The sequence below is a fragment of the Schistocerca gregaria genome, chromosome 4 (genome assembly GCF_023897955.1).
Source record: "Schistocerca gregaria isolate iqSchGreg1 chromosome 4, iqSchGreg1.2, whole genome shotgun sequence".
In the NCBI taxonomy this organism is placed as follows: domain Eukaryota; kingdom Metazoa; phylum Arthropoda; class Insecta; order Orthoptera; family Acrididae; genus Schistocerca; species Schistocerca gregaria.
This window is the reverse complement of record NC_064923.1, coordinates 431225567-431245471: the sequence shown is the minus strand read 5'-3', so window position 1 is coordinate 431245471 and position 19905 is coordinate 431225567. Positions and strand designations below refer to the sequence as shown.

General features: G+C 43.3%; 1 protein-coding gene across 5 annotated transcripts in view; it reads right to left on the bottom strand.

Moving 5' to 3' along the window:
* The window catches only part of LOC126268147 (ETS-like protein pointed), a 739728-nt gene that overhangs the window by 144716 nt on the left and 575107 nt on the right, over positions 1-19905 (bottom strand). For all 5 annotated transcript variants that reach the window (XM_049973680.1, XM_049973679.1, XM_049973681.1 and 2 more), the window contains one exon: positions 7527-7643. In XM_049973680.1, coding sequence (XP_049829637.1) covers positions 7527-7643 — 117 coding nt within the window. The remainder of the gene's footprint in view (positions 1-7526; positions 7644-19905) is intronic.

Sequence of the window (19905 nt, the reverse complement as noted above, 5' to 3'; positions counted from 1 at the left end):
ACGCATCAACGCCGACCCTGCCGTGTCCGGCGTCGGACAGCTTTCCCGACAGCGCGTGGAATTCCACTTGGCACTGCCCCCAACTGCCGGAAACGATGCATTACTCGCAACTGTATGGCGTGTTATGCTACGTCGGGACTTCAAGAACTGCAACAAAGGTTGTAACTACGTGCTTGGCAGTAATAATTGCAACTCGAGTCTTACAGAACCCTTCAGGTGAAATGGTTCGCAAATGTCTTTCGCTTTCTTTACTTCAGAAAATAAATATTTAAGACTGCCATTTTCAATAAGGAAACTATCGTCAATTATACACACACAAAATGAAGGGAAAGTACAAGTTACGGAGTCATCCTCTTGCTGCAAGAGCTGAAGGTAAGTGACAGTCCAAAATAAAATACGAACTGTTACAATACCGCTCTGCAAGTATCTTTTTATTTTTTTAAAAATACCCTGCTCTAAAAGGCTGTATGATCTCTCAATTATAGAAGTTTAATTTCGACCTGTTCAAAACGTGGTCGCCCAGGACTCAAAGTTCATTAAAATATATGCTGTATAACAAGACTCATCTCCACAACAACTAAACATTTCTGGAAAAGATATAACAGAAAAGCGAACGGATCAATTACACAAATTTTTTCAACAGAAACGGGTTCATTTTAAGAAAAACATGCAGTATTGAGTAGGAAATGGAACGCGTACAGGGAAAATATATATTCCGTGATTGGAGCAGCTTTTTATTTGTCACCGAAACTCTTTAACACAGTCACTGTCAAACGATATTTATGGGTTCTGCATACTGGAATATGCAGAAACGGATTTACAGTTCATCGGTAAGCGCTTTTACGCATTGCTTGGTTGAGATGTAGATAAATACTCCTTACGCCACTGCCTAGTGTATGGCCAAGGACACTTTGTACCAGTATTAGCGATTTTCTGTCCTAACCAGTTCGGTTTTGACCGAGGAAAAAATACCTGCCTATCTGCCTCTGTAAGCACTTTAACTCCATTCCCTCGCAGCCTGGTTTCTCTCTCTTTTGACATAATTATCCCTACACAGGATATGCGAAGGTTGCAGATTAACAGTTGTACAATTTTCTTTGACTACCGCTTCTCTAAATTTGACTAACAGTTCTGAATTCTTCTTAATATTCCCCATTTAACTTCTCCGGACATTTTTATTACACATTGTTTTGGGCTACACTGGTTTGCAGCTCTGAATTCGTTCAGTGTCTGCTTGCCATTCCTACTTGAAGAAGACTCCAAACGCTAGTACAGTTCTCTTGAATTGGTCGTACGAGCGTCTTTGCCGGCCGGCGCGGCCGAGCGGTTCTGGGCGCTCCAGTCTGGAAACGCGCGACTTTAAGGTCACAGGTTCGAATGCTGCCTTGGGCATGGATGTGTATGATTTCCTTAGGTGATTTTTGGGTTTAAGTAGTTCTAAGTTCTAGGGGTCTGATGACCTCTGATGTTAAGTTCCATAGTGGTCAGAGCCATTTGAACCAAAAAGCGACTTCTAGGCGTATTGCCTTAACAGATTCACTTTACTTTCCCAGAAAACCTGCAACACGTCTTAAGTCTTCCATTCGCGTTCCCACTTCTTAATGCTACTCAAAAATATTTAAAAGATGTCAAGTTTTCCCGATGTCTGCATTTCCTTACGATCGTATAATTGCGAGCATGGTACTTCCCCGTAGACAATGGCATGGTAGGCGAACGATCTCATGATGCTACTGACTCTGTCTGATGAATAGGTTATGTACAGCGAGACTATAAGAGATCCTATTATACTTTTTTGGTCGGCACACGATGTTACTTCCACTCTTGTTCTGCATTCGCCGTCCAGTTTAAGGAACTGGTTGAAGAGCGTAGCCGGACCCCAAGATCCTGCCTGTACGCTACACACCCATCCCAGTTTCGCGTTGGATAGCAAAATAGTTTTGGGATTACAAGACAAATGCTTCTAATTACACTTGCTTCTAGTCAGGCTTTCTTCAAACTGATACTGTATCGATTCATACAATTGTATGTAGTTCAGCCGAAACCAAACTTTGCTTGCTGCTAACATTTCGGCTGCAAGCCAATAGTCATTTTCGGAGCGAGTCTGAACAGACCGACGGTAAAGCGCTGCCATTCACCTGATACAACAGTAGAGCGAGCCAACTGCATTTGGGGACAGGGCAAGTCACAGTGGGAAAAATAAAACAGAGACGGCAGAGATATACGCTACCGTGACCCCTCTGTGACAGCTCTTCTTTCACATATTCTGGCAGACAGGTCCGTAGTCTATGAGAATTAACTACTGCCAATGTCAGATTCCAAATTTTGTCGAGCTTAAAACCACGATCAAGATTAATTAATCATTCGTAAACTTATTTCAATACCTGACTTGAAAACGTACTCCTAGTAGGATGGAACAGATGTTAAAATCCGGACGTTCGCGTTGTCAATATTGTGCAACCTGCCTGTATACAGTATACAGCGCTCAGCCACGGCAGAGTTATCAGGATGTAAGGTCTATGTTACGTGCAAACTTCAGCTGTATGTGAAGTACCGACAGGGACTCTTATACACTCCTGACTTCACAGAACTAACGAGCAGAAAAATGACCTTAACTTTATACTTATTGTGAGAAGCACAAATAAATTACAATACACAAAACATTACATAACAAGAATGACTAGCACCAAGCAGGTGCACGTAAAGTACATAGATGTTACATAACAGAATCTGTTCATTTTAATTGTCATATTTTAAGACAAAATGTACACATTTGGGAATGAAATTAACCTAGTCTGAACAAGTGCAGTAAAAGAGCAAAGATAAAAGTACATCTCCTGGCTGGTTACATTTAACCACTCCTTTTGAGCCGTGGCAAGTCTGCAGAGTTGAGGTGGAGCGATATGGAAGCGACGCAATAGGAATGGATTTCAATGTGCCTGTTACTATCCTCATTGTTTCGTTTAGTTGGACGTGGACTTTGTTAGCATGACGGCTCCTATACCACAACGGAGCGCAGTATTCTTCGGCAGAGTAGGTTAAGGCCAACGCTTTGTTCCCCATGAGGTTCCAGCTAGTTTGTTGAGAATTTTATTCCTAGACTTATATTCTGCACTAGATACCTTGAGTGCGTCATAGCTCCTCGTCCTAATTTCGCAGCCACTTTCACGTTTCTTGTTACTGTGGCGTCTGATAGAAGCGATACGACACTAGTTGTGTGTCATATGAGAGTAATAGTCACTCCTTTCAGAGTGTACTCCACCTGGTGACGAATCGTTGGTTACCTCAGAAGGGTAATAGATATTGCTGTCGGTTGACCACCCAAATTAAAATACATTGTAACTTTTTGTCGGCGGCCGTTGTGGCCGAGCGGTTATAGGCGCTTCAGTCTGGAACCGCGCAACTGCTTCGGGCGCATGTTCGAATCCTGCCTAGGGCATGGATGTGTATGATGTCCTTAGGTTAGTTAGGTTTAAGCAGTTCTAAGTCTAGGGGACTGACGACCTCAGATGTTGATTCCCATAGTGCTCAGAGCAATTTCAACCATCTGAAGAGCACTTTTTGTCAGATGTTGCTTATACGTCAATGATCTGTCCAGAGTGACTTCTACGTACGTGAGGCAGGTGTTGCGCCGTACTCTTTCTCCACCAAAGTAAACAAAGTCTTTTGTGAGCCAACTAAGATGGAAAGCACTTCCGATTTTTGGGGATTAGGTTCGAGTCAGAATTTCATGTACTATTTGTGCATTATTTCTAGGTCTTCCGATAGCTCGTCACTTCCTTCCTCCAATTTTGATATTGGGTTTTCAGTGCCATATCATCAGCACAGGTAAATTTCGTTTTTGTTCTAGGTGATCCTTCCTGCTTATATATTAAAAAGAACTGGTGCCAGGACTGACCCCTTGGGTAGCCCATTTTTGAGAGAACGCTTAGAACTGGATCTTTCATTAACATGCACTGTAATTATTCTTTCACCAAGCATATTCTGGGTTAATCTGGTCATCTTTTCACATGGAATTGCTTGTTATAGTTTGCACATCATCCACTTTTTCGAGACCGTGTCGTATGACGAAGATAAATCTGTAAATGCTCATGTGGTTTTAGGAATGGTACGAATGCCATAGACTTTAATCTTTCCCTTTCAGCTTCCTGAGGTATAACACTAATCTTTGGTTTGAACTACAAAGCCCTCCGGGTTGTTCAATGTAGACAACTATTATTATCAAAAACTTTCTTGAGATGTTAGAGTTCTTCCTGTAGACGGTTCTTGTCAGTAATCATACGTGTTCTGAGTACAAGTGTACTGAGGACACCAATGGACTGTGCTGTATGATGACAGCTGTCCGCTCACCGATAGAGATCCGTATCTACTGGTTTGCGGAAGACCCTATCTCTCAAGGTGCCGTCTTTCTTGTAAGGAACCAGTACATCCAAGAACGGAAGGCATCCGTGCTTTTCAACATCGAGGGTAAATTGAATGGAATGATACTGAAATGAGACTTTTGCCTGTGCGTTGTAGCAGGACATGAGTTCGCTTTGTGAAGATTACTTTTCTTTCTGTTAGAAGCATAGGGTTAGAAAGAAGGGGAGGGGGAAACAGCTGCCCGCCATGCCCTCGCCATGTACACCCTAGTTGCCAGCTCGGTCAGCGAATACCGCAAGCTCTACCCGAAAGCGCCAGGGCTGATCCAGTGTGGACCCACTGAACATCCACACGTCTGGCCCGGCAGAGAGCTCTGGCGGAGCGGATCCGCCGCTCGGAGCTGCAAAGTGTGGCGCCAGCGAGATGTGTTTCTGGTCTAGTGGGATCAGCTTTGACTCGCGGCACTTCCTGTAATTGTGTTCGCCGGAGGCCGGGGAGCCGTGTATTGTCCTGTCAACAATGACTGAGCGACGGGCCCGGCGCACGGCGCCTGCCGCACGCGAGCTCTGGCCGCAAGGAGGGCACGTTCGCCTGCCGCCACTTTATGCACCTGTTTCCCTGAAACACTGCCGAGCTGCGAGAGGCCACCACTGGGAGGAATCTACATCGGAGCGTAAACAAAGTGGGCTTTTTGTAGGACCACAATTCTTGTCAAGGGCAGTTTACCGACGAGTAACTAAACTAGTGTACAACTTAAACTATAGTCAGTGTATGAAGGGAAGTAGCACAGAGAGAGCTACGCGAAACGGTGCACAGTTCGAAATTAATGACGTGCGTTTATGAGTTGGGCACACGGATGACAACAGTATTTCTCCTCAATTATCAAGGTAATGTGGATTCCAATTAAGTCTTCGCACTTTCTTCGACAAAGAGTGTGATATTTACATGAATATCGCACATTTGTTATCAGATTTTCGAAAATACATCAACGAAAACTTTTAAAAAATTAAATTCTGTGTTAGCGACTACTTTGCAAGTGGATGACGGGGTAAAGTAAGGCAGATACACTATATGATCAAAAGTATGAAGACATCTCTACGTAATGAGAAACTGACAACCAGATGTCACGAGAAGTGGACCAGCCAGTATAAAAAGAGGGGAGGGGGGAATATTGTCTTGCCTGTAGAGAAGCAGCAACAGAAAAATCGATGTCAGGAGTGCTCGGTGAATTTGAACGTGGACTAGCCGTTGAATATCACCTGAGTAAAAAACCGTATCGGACATTTCAAACCTTCTAAAGCTGCCGAAGTCGACTGTTGGTGACAGCTCAGCAAAGATCAGGGAGATTTCCGGTACTGACGGACAGGGACCGTCGAAGGTTGCGGAGGGTGGTTGTAAAATATCGCATGAAACTAGCGGAAGGATGACTAGTGAGATGCAAACTGGTACGAGCAGTCTAGCTAGCACAATGACTGCGCGTGGGGGGCAATGGTCGAGCAGCTCCTCAAGCTAAGCGACGCTTGAAGCGGTGGAAAGAGTGACGCCACTGCGCACTCAGCTACCATTCTTCCACAGGATTCCAGACACCTCACCCAAAGTTTCCTCAGCAGAGTTTAACCCATCCTAAAAGCGAAGGGTGGACACACCCCATACTAATGTCAACTAATGACCGCATACTTCTCATCAGAGTGTATTTCTTTCCTCTGGCTTTTGAATTGACTGACTCAGCGAGTTATAGTAGGAGCTATATTTTAAAATGGTTCAAATGGCTCTGAGCACTATGGGATTTAACATCTGAAGTCATCAGTCACCTAGAACTTAGATCTGCTTAAACCTAACAAACCTAAGGACATCATATACATCCATGCCCGAGGCACGATTCGAACCTGCGACCGAGGCCGTAGCGCCCTTCCAGACTGAAGCGCTTAGAACCGCTCGGCCACAGCGGCCGGCAGCTATATTTTAACATGGGCCCGGAATCACGGTCCAACTTTGTATTTTACACAATAACAAATCACTGTTAGAGGTGGAAGACAGGGTACATGATATATCAGATTCTTGTCCAGACTAGGGATCGAACCCTCTGACAGTTTCAGTTGAAGGAAAGAAGGAAGGAATATTAGGATTTAACGTCGCGTCGATGACGAGGTCACTAAGAACGTATCAAAAGCTCCGATGTAAAGGATGGGGAAGGAACTCCGCTATGTCCTTTTGCCTTACGAAATTAAGGAAGAACACGGATAACCTTAATCTGGTTGACCAGTGGATAATTTGAACCACCGTCCTCCCAGACGTGACACCTCGTTTGGTCTTTGAATTCTTAGTCTGGCACTTTACTGCTGACTCCCCGAGATACATAGTTCACTTGAATTCAACAGAAAAGTTGATATCGACGAACCATGTGTCTTTCTAGTTTAAGATTATCAGATTGAAAAAGATATATATTTTTATGCTGAAGACTCTGAGATGCGAATAGCTGAGAATATTAGCGTAACATCATAAACAGCGGCCACGGGTTTAACGTTTTAAGCTAAACAACAGAACAAGATACAACAATTTTCAGCATTAATGACTACCTGAAATTCACTTTACCACAATAAGCCACTGTCACCCTCTAGACATATAATCACCATTCTACCTTTTCTAGCACAAGTGACTGTGACATGTCTTTCCAAAATTAGGTGCACAGTAATTCGCAATTTCGGAGGTAAATATTGAAATATTAATCGTGTAAGAGCTTCAAAACTATACAGCAACTAACGAGTGTTGGGACGTAACAGTGAGAGATTTCTCTACAAGAATCAATAAATAAAAATTAATCAACATGAATAATTGATATGAACTGCTGGCAATGTGACAAAATTATGTCCAGACAAGGAGGACTAGAAATGCTCGTTTTGAACACCCATGCAATTCATTGCCTCTCTTTGTTTACTCGCTTATATAAGAGACTGTCATGCTGGTTTGTGTGCGTACGTGGCTGTAAGTGGAACAGCACTTCATGTATAACTGGCGGACACTGTGGTTAATTCCATCAAATTAAAAGGCAAAGTAGTTCCTTACAACGGGGGCCACAAAAAGGCTGCAAGGAGGCAACCAAACTGTTATAGCTGCTCCCGTCTCGTACTGCCTCCTTCGCTGGCTCAGGCGCTGTGCGGGCAGCCTACCTTTGACGATGCTGAGGCGCAGTTGCTCCTTCTCCCAGGACGCGAAGGACGCCTTGAGCGCCTCCGTCATCTTCTTGTTCGTGCCCGGCGTCAAGGGGGGCACTTGAGTCGGCATGTCTGCAAAACCAAAACAAAACAACTGGTCAGTCACAAGGCGAGCTGCTGCGCTGGGAATATCCCAATTGTGCGAACAAAACTGAGAACTCACTTCACCAGAGAAATGGAGACGAGCCCGACAGGCGCTCTTATACTATAACAATTCCCTAACTTACCAGATATGGCTCAAAGGAAACTCCACTCAATTATTTGTTATAGTCAATATCAGTTTGCCTTAGTCATTCATATTTTCCATTCGGAATGTATGTCATTTACATTAATCAGTATATGTTTTGGTCCTTCCTGTGTGGACTTTTCTTTTCCAGGCTGTCATTATGTATAAAACTAATGAGACAACTTTTAATAACGACAGATTGCGGTAGGTCTCAAAGACACCTCTACAACGCAGACATAATAAATATTATTAACAAAGATCTCGTATGAAGTACTTCCTTCAAAACTATACAAACGCATTTAGAGTACATACGTGAAATACGGAAAAATGCGTCTGTTTGAAGAGTCTAATATTAACGACCGCCAAGAGCATTTTTAAGTCGAAGGCTAGTTAACGAAGAAGTCTCGTCGTTAAGTTCAGCAAGCAACACCAAACGTGCTAGTGGAAGTCTACGTATAATAATTGCCCAGATGTGAGCCTACACTCATTTCCCGAAGAGTTGTCAAATATTTATACAAATATAGAGCATTATATTGCGTTTACCCGGACATTATGACACACTCAATACCTGAAAGAGAATGTTTACCAAGTACTGCACGCTCAATTTACGGCCATGTAATATTTTCATCGTGGAAGAAAGCAGCTGAATAATGCAAACGCTTGCAGTGCCATCCTAAGGTAATACTTTATGCAGCAAATGAGCCCGCACGGGCGTACACATTACTCATCGCGAGCTACGCTTTGTCACAGTATACGCCTCACATACCGATGAGGATGTCGTTCACAATACTACTGCCATCGTTTCCACCAAGAACGACCGCACTACAAAACTCTTCAAAGGCCCACAGAACTAGAATGCTAGAATTATATACAAAGCACCGCAAATTACGAAAGGTAATGAGTCGAAATGCCCAGACTGAAAAGAACGACGTGAAGTAACAATCTTAGAATGTTTTTGAAAGGAAAATAGTCGCTAGAGAAACATATTCAGTGTTGCGTTTGGAACACAACTAGAATATTGAAAAAACTTTCTCAGCTCAAAAACAGCGAAACAGATAAACAACCTAACCAAGTTGATATGAAGCAAACTAGTGAAGTGTTACAACAGTTGAAAAGTTGGCTGAAATTGACAATGCTTGATTCCCATCAGATTGTAAACGAATGATCGAAATATGAATGTCTTAAAATAATGAACAGCGGTTCCACTATAGAATTCAGCACAAGCTATAGACAGTTCTTACTGGGTTTCCTCGCAAAGCAACTCCATGACCATAACAGGGCATAGTGGGTTACTCCCAGAGAATGGAGGACATCCGTAGCAATCTCAGCATCAAGCAGCACTGAAATTGATGAAAACTGACACGCAGCTACGAACGCCACATAAAACAGCGAATATTAGAATAAATGGAGCAACTCGAACTGCACCCCTGAAAAACAAATCGTCTTGGTATCATAGTGGAAATAATTTAGATTTAAAATCTCTTGGCTATATGCAGTTCGTAGCTATGTAAACAGCAATTAAGTGCGGGATTTATATATTAATACCACGGATTAAGGAGACGGTACTTTCAGCAAACATTAAAGGAAACCAAAGCAAAACTTGGAAAGAGAATTGAGGGACAAGAAGTAACATGTTTCAGATTTCCCGTTGACATTATTATTTTGCCAGAGACTGACAAAGAACAGATTGGATAATGTTTTGTAAAAAGCTTATAAGATGAAAACAAGGGCAATGGAGTGTAGTCTAATTATAGCATGTGACTTAGAGAGAAATTCGATTAGGAAATGGAATCTAAAAAACTGTAGATAAGTTCTACTATTTGCATAGCAAGATACGGACGGTGGGCGAAGTAAAGAGGATATTCTACATGTAATGTTCTGTAATAGTCCACGGAAGCGACACGAAATGTCGTTCTATTGGCTTATACAATTGAAACCAGAAATACTTTGAACTTTGGGAGTAGGAAACTATTTTTTCGTCTTTCTTCGGCCACTGCACGTCATATGCTCTGGATATTTAGAAAGATACCACACAAAAAATTTCTCGAGAAAAATACTTTCCATCCACATGCAGAAGAAAATGTTGGTGATCTATCTCTGACTTCTACTGGCATCAGATGAAACTACCAACATACGCGATGTACAGGGATGTAAATTTGGGGTTGTCTCCGTGTATATCACCCTGCAGAAGTGCGTAAGGGGACAAACCGAGCTGTATGTTGTCCCTTAGCGTAAGACACTTTGTCTCGGCACAGTTTTGAGATGGAGTGTGCCCTAAGGAGGATTGTCTGGCTAAGTCGCAGGATGATACGTGCCCGCCGTTGTTTCTAGCATTCGTGGGCGGCCGACTGCCGGTTGCGCTCCGCTGCGCAGCCAAATTGCTTTCGACCAAGGACGCAACATGGCGGCGGCAGCGGCAGCGGCGACTGGCTGGACGAGCCAGCGCTGCCAACCGCCGGCGTCTGCCCAAACTTCCCACGCGGACGGGGCATTTTGGGCGGGGAGGGCGGGCGCCTGCCAACCAGTGGCCCTGCCCGCTCCCTTCCCACGGCTGACGGGGGGCGCGCCCCTGGCACCCGCCTAGTAAAGACGCATTTTTATGGCCGCGGCGCCGGATAATCCTGGCAGCGACAGCGGGTAATTGCCGGTGACACAGGAGGCACCCGCGCTACGTTTCGGCAGCAAACAAATTCCCCTTGCCAGCTTGCTCGCTCTCCTGGCCACCTGTGGCTCGCCCTCTGCCGCATGCTATACGTGAGTGCTGGTTATTGTGGCCAACCTCGACGCCAATTAAGTGTCACGCGAGGATAAATGAATCCTGCAGCGACCAGCGTGGTGTTTGCGTGCTGCTCACTCATTAGTAGAATGACAAGATAAGATGAAAATACATCTCTGTGGCCCAGTAGCCAAACCACAGTGAAGTCCTTTAGATACTAGAATCCATTGCTGGTAACTATGAAAACAGACTATAAAGTGAACAGGACCAAAATTAAGACTACGGTAATTGAATGCAGTTGAATTAAATCTCAGGTGATGCTGAGGAAATTGGATTCGACGAGACACTGAAAGTAATACACCAGTTTTGCTATTCGGGTAGCAAAAAAGGCGGAAGTAGGCAGGATATAAAATGGAGACTGGAAATAATACGAAAAGGGAGATATTTTTTTATCTAATATAAAGCTAAGTATTCAGATGACTTTTCTGAAGCACACTATTTGTCTGGAATATAGAAAATGGTTCAAATGGCTCTGAGCACTATGGGACTTAACAGCTGAGGTCATCAGCCCCCTAGAACTTAGAACTACTTAAACCTAACTAACCTAAGGACATCACAAACATCCATGCCCGAGGCAGGATTCGAACCTGCGAGCGTAGCGGTCGCGCGGTTCCAGACTGTAGCGCCTAGAACTGCTCGGCCACACCGGCCGGCAGAAATATAGAACTGTACGGAAGTTACACGTGGACGATAAACAGTTCAGGCAAGAAGAAAATAGAAACTTTTTAAATGTGGCGCTACAGAAGAAGGCTGAAGACTAGACGGGTACATCGAATAACGAATGAGAAGGAACCGAATCGAAATTGGAAAGAAAAGCTTGCGGCACAACTGAGTAAAACAAGGGATCGGTTGATAGGACGCTTCTTGGACCATCTACGAATCATCAGTTTAGTAACGGAGGGAAGAGTGGGGTTAAAAACCGCATATGGGAGTCCAAGGCCCGATATTGGTAAGCAGGTTCAATGGATGTAGGCTGCAGTTGTTTTGCGGATGTGAAGAAGCTTGCACAGGAAGCCACGACTAGGACAACAAAAACAGCAGCAGCAGCAAGTAATACAATGCATTGTAAACAACTACTACAATAAAATTTATCACTTTTAAATTCTCTAACACAATGATTTAGAGAATGAATCTCTTCGCGGAATTAATTTTAGCTCCGCCCCTCTGCTTAATTTGCCTGTCACAAATAAGACACCAAAGCAATGTAACCTAAACGTCAATAAGGCGTCCGGTAGACAAATAAAATTACATCCCTTAAAATACGATAAAATACTGGAACTTCGAGCCGCATTTAAACTCAACATGCGCGTACATTTATTTAGTTTTAGAAGTTCACAGCTGATGGTGCTTCTCCCTTCCCAACTTCATAGTTTCTCGTCTTCCAATGCCCCTCCTGAAGACTGCTTGTGTGCGTAGCTTCCTTGACATCTGTCAACCATCTTCTAGCCGGCAGACCTCGTTTCCTTTTTTCCCCTTGGGTCAATCACCGTGCCTTCTTGGGACAGCTTTATCGTCCCTTCGTTCTAAACGTCGGTACTATAGCTCCTAAGGAATCTTTTGAGTGAACGGACAAGCAGCTTTCCATTTCAAGGTCAGTCATAGATACGTTTCATATTGAAATAAGTTGTCACATCAAATATGTCCGCTGTTATCTGTAGAACCTTCATCCAAGGAAATTTTTTTGTATGATGCACCTCAGCTTACTATTTCTGTAACTGAAATAACGTCGTATGCAACAAAGATTAGCAGTGAGTCTCAAAGAATTCACAACAATCATAAAAACACAGCTTGGATCTTATATTTACTATCACTAATGTTGGAAATCAAACCCTGTACCAATCATTAACATTACAGAAAACGTGAACTACAACACGGATGACGTTTAAAAATTTAAGAAGACACGTAGTACTTTTTTTATTCATTGCATTTTGAAACTGACTTACCTCCTTAGTAAACACTGTTACATTTTCATCATCGCTGTGAGTTACATTGAAGGTCAATTAATTGGCTCATAAGACAGGAATCAGCTATCGGCTGCTTGGGAAGCATGTTCTAGCGCTATCTGATACTTTCCTATGTTAATTTTTCATTACAGTGTCATGAGATAGTTACTATGAAGAGATTCTAGTCACACATTAATCACTCACCTACCACAACTGCACAATTTGTTTGTGTCTTAAGAGTTTGGGTACTGGGAACATACGATACTGGACTTTGTGTTGACTTGTATTGTCGTTGCTGTATTGTTAAGGACGTTTAACGGTTATATACGGCTCAGGTCAGTCTAGAAAAGTTCGATTCGTAAACAATCGATTGTGACTGAAGACTGCTACAAGAAGATATTCCCACAGAGGGCAGCGCTGAAAATGTAACTCCTTATCTGCGATTCTGCATAGTTTCCAACAGCTGATTCCGGTTTCCCATCACTCCACACGTACATAAATACTGCGAAATTTATGTGATAAATATCCACGGCAAATAAGTGTTTCGATACTGGAGCACACTTAGCTGTACTGCCTATACAGCAAACGTATTCAATATTCGCTGTTGGCGGTTATTAAATTAATGTAGCTTTTCCTTCAGGTCATACATCATCCATTAATCTTAGTCAACTCAGCTGAGCAGAGGAATATAAAGTGGATAATTCATTACGTTATCAGGAATGGGTTCAAATGGTTCAAATGGCTCTGAGCACTATGGGACTTAACTGTTGAGGTCATCAGTCCCCTAGAACTTAGAACTAGTTAAACCTAACTAACCTAAGGACATCACACATATCCATGCCCGAGGCAGGATTCGAACCTGCGACCGTAGCAGTCACTCGGTTCCGGACTGTGTATCAGGAATGGGTATCTGCTTTCTCTTCCTAAAGTTAAGCAACAGTTAAACCTGTTTCTCCAACAAAATAAATGCTGATCTGACGGACAAATACGCGCCTTCGCGTACGTGGTGTCTCCTCTTGCTATCAGAGTCTGAAACCAAATATTTCTGATACTGATATGGAATAACAGCTCTCGTGTTTTGAGTCACAAAATAAATCATACGAAGCTTAAAGCACAAATTTAAAGAACTTTATAACAGTTCCCTTCAGTGAATTCCTAGTCCCGCAAAATCATTCACAGCATTAGAAACTGTACGCAAGCTAGAATAGTGTTGTTGCAAAAACCAGAAACACCACAATCAATAAAGAAAATTCGCAACATTGACATGAAACGTCAAATTACTAACATTTAATAATCTGTTTAGAAAAACACGTGTGAAGCAGGAATCCGCATGATACATACAGGCACACGTAACCGATAACTTGGGAAAGGGGTGTCTCCGTACATTTGACACACCTCGTGGATAATACGAAGAATATTCAGGTATATACGGTAATCATTACGTCTCAGCCGTTCCATTTTACTTGACCCTGTACTTAAATGTACTGCAAGAAACAAGTTTATTCCAGACTGTCAAAAGTACGCCAAATTCGTGTAGCTGGGAGCGCCAGCACAGTGGACAAGTCGCCGCCCCCAGGCTCCTAGACGTGCGCCGTCTAGCACACGATGGGACTCCCTAGCCCAACTCTCTTCTCCTCCAACATGGCGGCGGCGCAACGCGCTAGGTATAAATAACCGGCGCGGTGACGTCACGGCCAAGCTAATCGACAGTTTAAAATCACATCAGGCGCTTTCCACCAGCTTCGTATTCATGATAAACGCCGCATTTGAGGGTGGCGGATTAACGGTAGGGATTCCCAAACAGCTGGCGAATCCGTGTAGGGTGAGAAGCGTCTCAGGAGAGCTGATTGCATCGTTAGAAGAATAAAACATTTCTCAGGGAGCAGTCACAGCATCACGGTTGAATGAGCAGAAACATCTTCGTGAAACATGAACCGAGTGAAAAATGTTGCATAATTTAGTCTGTCGCACTGTTGTGTACCTTTTTTCATTTGATTCAGCAAAGACTTTTACCTCAAGAATAAAAATTAGGTTTCTGAAGGCTACTGAAAGGTATCGATCGATAAGTTTTTATCGCTGTCTTATCTGGAGACATCCTTTGAGAGATTATACGAGGGCGTCATATGAAAATCATAAAAGTGCAATAAAATTCCTAAAACATTATACTACCGTTTTGGCAGTTGGCAGTAGTTGTGAAAAATGACCAACAGTTGACAGCCTGTGTCACAGCAAAGACAGCCGCCCCACTGTGGACCTGCATCGCACTGTAGCAGCGGTCTGTAATCAGTGGGATACACAATACAGTGTGTTTTCTCAAGGCGATACAATCGTCATCTCCGAATTGTTCCTCTAGCGTTTGCAGTTCATAATGTTGTAAAATATGTTTGTATCTTTTCCATTTTGCGTTTTCTTTAGAGCAATAAGAGGACCACGCCCTACACACAAAAAACACCCACATACCGTAAAACCGCCTCCAATCTTCAGTGTTGGCACTATACGTGATGGCAGCTAATGTTCTCCAACCAAACCCCTCCATCAGATTGATACACCATATAGGGTGATTCGTCACTTGACATCACTCATTTAGAGCCCTCCATTGTTCAGTTGCTTCGTTCAGTAGACCACCTCAAGTGTCACTTAGCACTGACTACAGAAATATGAGGAGCTGCTCGATCATTGTACTCCACACTCTATAACACCCTACGCGCCATCATTGTGCTAGCTGGACTGCTGGCAGCACTTGGGAGCTCACGGGAGACTCCTTCTGCTGCACCCTCCGGAATGCTCAACGGTCCCTGTACGTCATTACACGAGGTTTATCTGGCCTTTCTTTAACTGTGGTTGTTCTTTCGTTTCTTCCACTTTACAATCATACCATCAACGATGGACTTGGACAGCTTTACAAGGGTTGACATGTCCTTGATGGATTTGTTAATCAGTGACATCCAATTAATAGTCCACGTTCGAAGCCAATGAGTCTTCCTGGCAAATTAATTGTGCTGCTGCTGCTGCTGCTGCTTCTCTAATGACAATACCTTACATTCCGCCTCGTTTTATAGTGCCGGTTTCGTCTCTCGTGGTGGTGGTGATTATGATTGGTTTGTGGGGTCCTCAACTGCGCGGGTATCTGCGCCCGTACAAATTCCCCAACTTTGCTCAATCCAAACTCGCCACTTTCATAAATAATGAGGACAACACAAACATTCAGTCATCTAGAAGCAGATGAAAATCCCTGACCCTACCGGGAATCGAAAGCGGGACCCCGTGCTAGGGAAGAGAGAACGCGACCACGAGACCACGAGCTGCGGACGTTCGTCTCTCGTGACAACTAGTGGTCAATTCCGAGTTACATAGCGGTGTAGATAAAGCGTAGAAGACTTTTGTTCATTGGTAGGATACTACAAAGTACAATCCGTCCACAAATATTGCTCGCAAAACACTCGTTCGACTTACCCTACATCAATGCTCAAGTATGATAGTCCCACGCCAAATAGGACTGACGGGAGATACGGAAAGCAGGTAAAGAAGAGCAGAACGAATTGTCACCAGTTTGTTAGACCGATGGGAGGTCGTTGCGGACATGCAGAAAGAACTGTACTGCCAGATGCTTGAACGTGGACGCAAACTATCCCGTGAATGCCTACTTACAAAACTTCAACAACCAGCTTTAACTGGCAAAGATAGGAATATACTACAAACCCCTACGTAAGTACAGCGCGCACTAAGGCGTCTAAGCGACCATTCTTCCCGCTCCTTTTGTGAATGGAATGGGAATAATACCTAATAACTGATACGGGCGTACCTTCTGCTACATATTTCACTGTGGTTGGGGCGAGCAAGGCGCGCCTCGGGCATCCGCCCAGAAGCAGCCGGCGGCGGGGCCCCATCTCTCTCGTGTGTACGGCTGTATCGTAATGCCGAATGTCAGGAAACGAAAATAACGTACTTGGCACGGGGCACAGAATGCCTCCCACCGCCTGCTTAAAACTCTCGCAGAACGGGGCCGGCTCCAGGTTTCCAGCTGACACCGCCCAAATACCACTTTCATGCATCAGTTCAGGTTCATAAGTTTGTAGAGGGTGGGGTCCAAAACCAGTAAACCTGTAAACGGCGTGTGAGTAACTGTTGTGTCACTTAATACATTTCGTATGGCAAAAACTTCACACACGGTCTCAGACTTTTCACTGCTGCACTCTCACCTCAATAACTAGCTGTTGACTGAATATCAGAACATGTTGATTTGGAGAGTGGGGTGCGCGGGCTGATGTGTTCACTGGGCAACACAATTACACACCACCTTCACATATTTACGGCGTAAAAGCTGTACCACTGTTTTCTGCCACTGAGACACAGGGTTTAGCACTGCCTATTTGTTTCATTTCTCCCTCGTGGACAATATGTACACAAATGTTATTTTAATACAGTCTCTTCATCATTTCATTTCTTCCGCAATACTTTGAACCCATAACACTTTAAATATAATGTAGTATCTGGTTCACTAGGTGGTGTGGACACAAAGTTACAAAGGAGCTTCACAACTTTATCTGAATAATTGCTGGCCTTTCTATGATAGTATCTTATAGGGAAGAAGCACTGTCTTCGTTCCCGTCCTCCAGAGCTAACATCAACAATCGTCTACTAGACACCACGGTCAAGGGTAAACAGAAATGCTACGAGTTGCAAACGACTGATGCCGTAATTGTGACAAACAACTGCTCGTCAACATTTAACTGTAGGTACACATTACATTTTCAGGAAGAGGCAAGGACTGCGTTAAACATCTGAACCACTCCGAAAGGAACGAAATTTTTTTTCTAAGGTTGGTACCTTTTCCTGTGATGAAACCATTATTGGGTTTTGGACAACTGCCCAAAATGATAGCTGCTGTTAAGAATTGAGTATATTCCTAAAACTTTTGGGAGGTCCTAACTAAGAGTGACAGTAATATAAGACATCATATAAGCAGTCAGGGAGCGCACTAGCAGGGTTGAGTGCTAAAGAAGACGCCGCAAACCGCAGTCAGTAACTTGCGAGTGCTCGAACAGAGCGGTCTGTTTGACACCGCCCCAAACCGGTGAATAAAAACACTGTGCGCCTCACAGAGAACCTCTATTTATAAACACGAGTTCTTTGGAAATGTGTCAGCTGCCTTATTTATGACGCAAGTGAACATGACGTCAACGGACAGCTCAGAAGCGTGCTTCACTCGGCAAAGCACTGAAATGTGTGCATAGTGTGGAAAAAGAACCGATCCCACCATGTATCCCACAATTACCGAGTTTCGTGTAGTAAATATGAAATTTGACCTTGACATCAGATAAATAACCGCTGCAAACGGATAATACTCTGGCTCAGCAGAATACTACATATCCTAACGACAAACAAGCACTCGGTAAAGTTCATCACGTTGTCTCCTAAAAGACAAGGGCTTTTGTAGTCAATACTAACTGTTTCTCAACGGAGCGTTTTTTGGGTATTTTACCTGCAAAACTAGCTTGGCGATCCTTTTCGGTGCGTCCACGCAAGCCATCTGCTTTGAGCGGCATCAATGTAACATACTTACTAACTGAATAAATTGACGTATCTCATTTCCTAGTAGATTATCATTACAGAGAGCTACCTACCAACGCCTCCTCATTTTGTAAACTTACCAGAAAGAACGTACACTCTGAAGCAAAATCTGCGCTGATTTGTAAGTTACTGGCAGATTAAAACTCTGTGGAATACTAGGACTCGAATATAGGACCTTTGCCTTTAGCGGGTAAGTGCTCTACCGACTAAGGTATCCAAGTATCAGTCACGGCCATTCCTCACGCCTTTACTTCCGTCAGTATCTCATCACCTACCTTCCATACGTCACAGAAATTCTGCACAACTTGCGGGACTAGCATTCCTGAAACAAAGGATATTGCGGAGACAGCCTGGGGGATAATTTGCAGAATGAATTTTCAGTCTGAGCAGGAGTGTGCACCGATGTGAAACTTCCTGTCACATTACAACTGTGTCAAATGACTTTCAAGTAGAGATATCGCCAGATTCTGATTAACCAAAATTTTATAACATACTGTCAAATAATGAAAGAAGAGATATCTAATAAGCGTTCCAGCAAGTAATAGCAAGCCTTTGAAGCAACCCGATGAATTCGCAGGCAGGAAGGAGATTGCCTTGTCGAACTGTTCTTGCAATAAATGCAACTGCAACAGCAGTAAAGATAACGTTGTGAGTTAAGTTAAATTTAAAAGTTGTTTACAGGATTTGCTCTTACTTTTACATTAATTTTGACGTGCGTCATTGTTTCTTTAGTCAAGGTGCTGGGGAAAGCTTTGCGAAACAACCTATTAGAATCGTACGAATTGACAAGAACCTACTTGTGAATAACACAGCTTCAACAGAAACGAACGATATAATTATCGAACAAAGTACTTCAGCGATGCATTAGAAAGAGAACCAACGCGGAGATAATTTTACTCAAAAACTTTGCAGCCAGTGAACAAGCTGTCTGCACTTCCAACCTTAGACACATTTAGAGATGTTATCCGCAGCTTTGGGCGCTCTGACATGTAATAAAAACTGAGTCTACTTGATACAGCTTGATTCTAACATAGAAGATAACAGCAACCAGCCACATTTTACAATGCTATTTATTTATTTAAATAGTCCGTTCACGTTAAGATGAATCTTACACCAGCTTTCGCTTTTTTTCCCCAACTAATAAAATTTCCTTGGAATAGTGATACCGATTTTCAAATCCGCTCCAGTACGTTCCAGTGCAGACTGCTTGTCATCTTGCAGCATCGAAAACTGTATGATGCACTTTTTTTATTTTTATATATGTACATAATCTAAAGCACCACTCACAAACTAAGGAGTTTCACCATGTGAGTGACATGCTTTACAGTTTCTGAAAGAACAACAAGGAGAAGAAAATAATCGGCGTAATTTAAAGCACTTTATATAAGAAATGCCTATATATAACCGCTAAAATGCTAACAAAATCTTTATTGTTGTGCAACTAGTTTCGACAGTAGGCCATCGTCTGGCAGGCTCTGAAAATTTAAAATGTTTATGTCATGTATCTGTAATTTTAAATTGTATCTATTTAGCACTGTGAGAGTTATGCCATACTCCAGGCCCTGTTGTTGTAACAGTGGTAAGTTGATGTTTTTTAGCATTAAAGACGTGCGATACACACCAGTTGGAAATTCTGAAGTCTACCAGATGGCGACAAACTGCTGAAAGCAGTGCGGACAATATGAAGAATGATCGTGCTCAAGTGACGCCTCGCCCAGTTCCCACTTGGCAGAGTGTTCGTTGTGCCTCTCCTCTCCTCTCCTCCCCTATCCTACCTCACCTCACCTCACCTCTGCTTCCCACGACCACCGCCCTTCT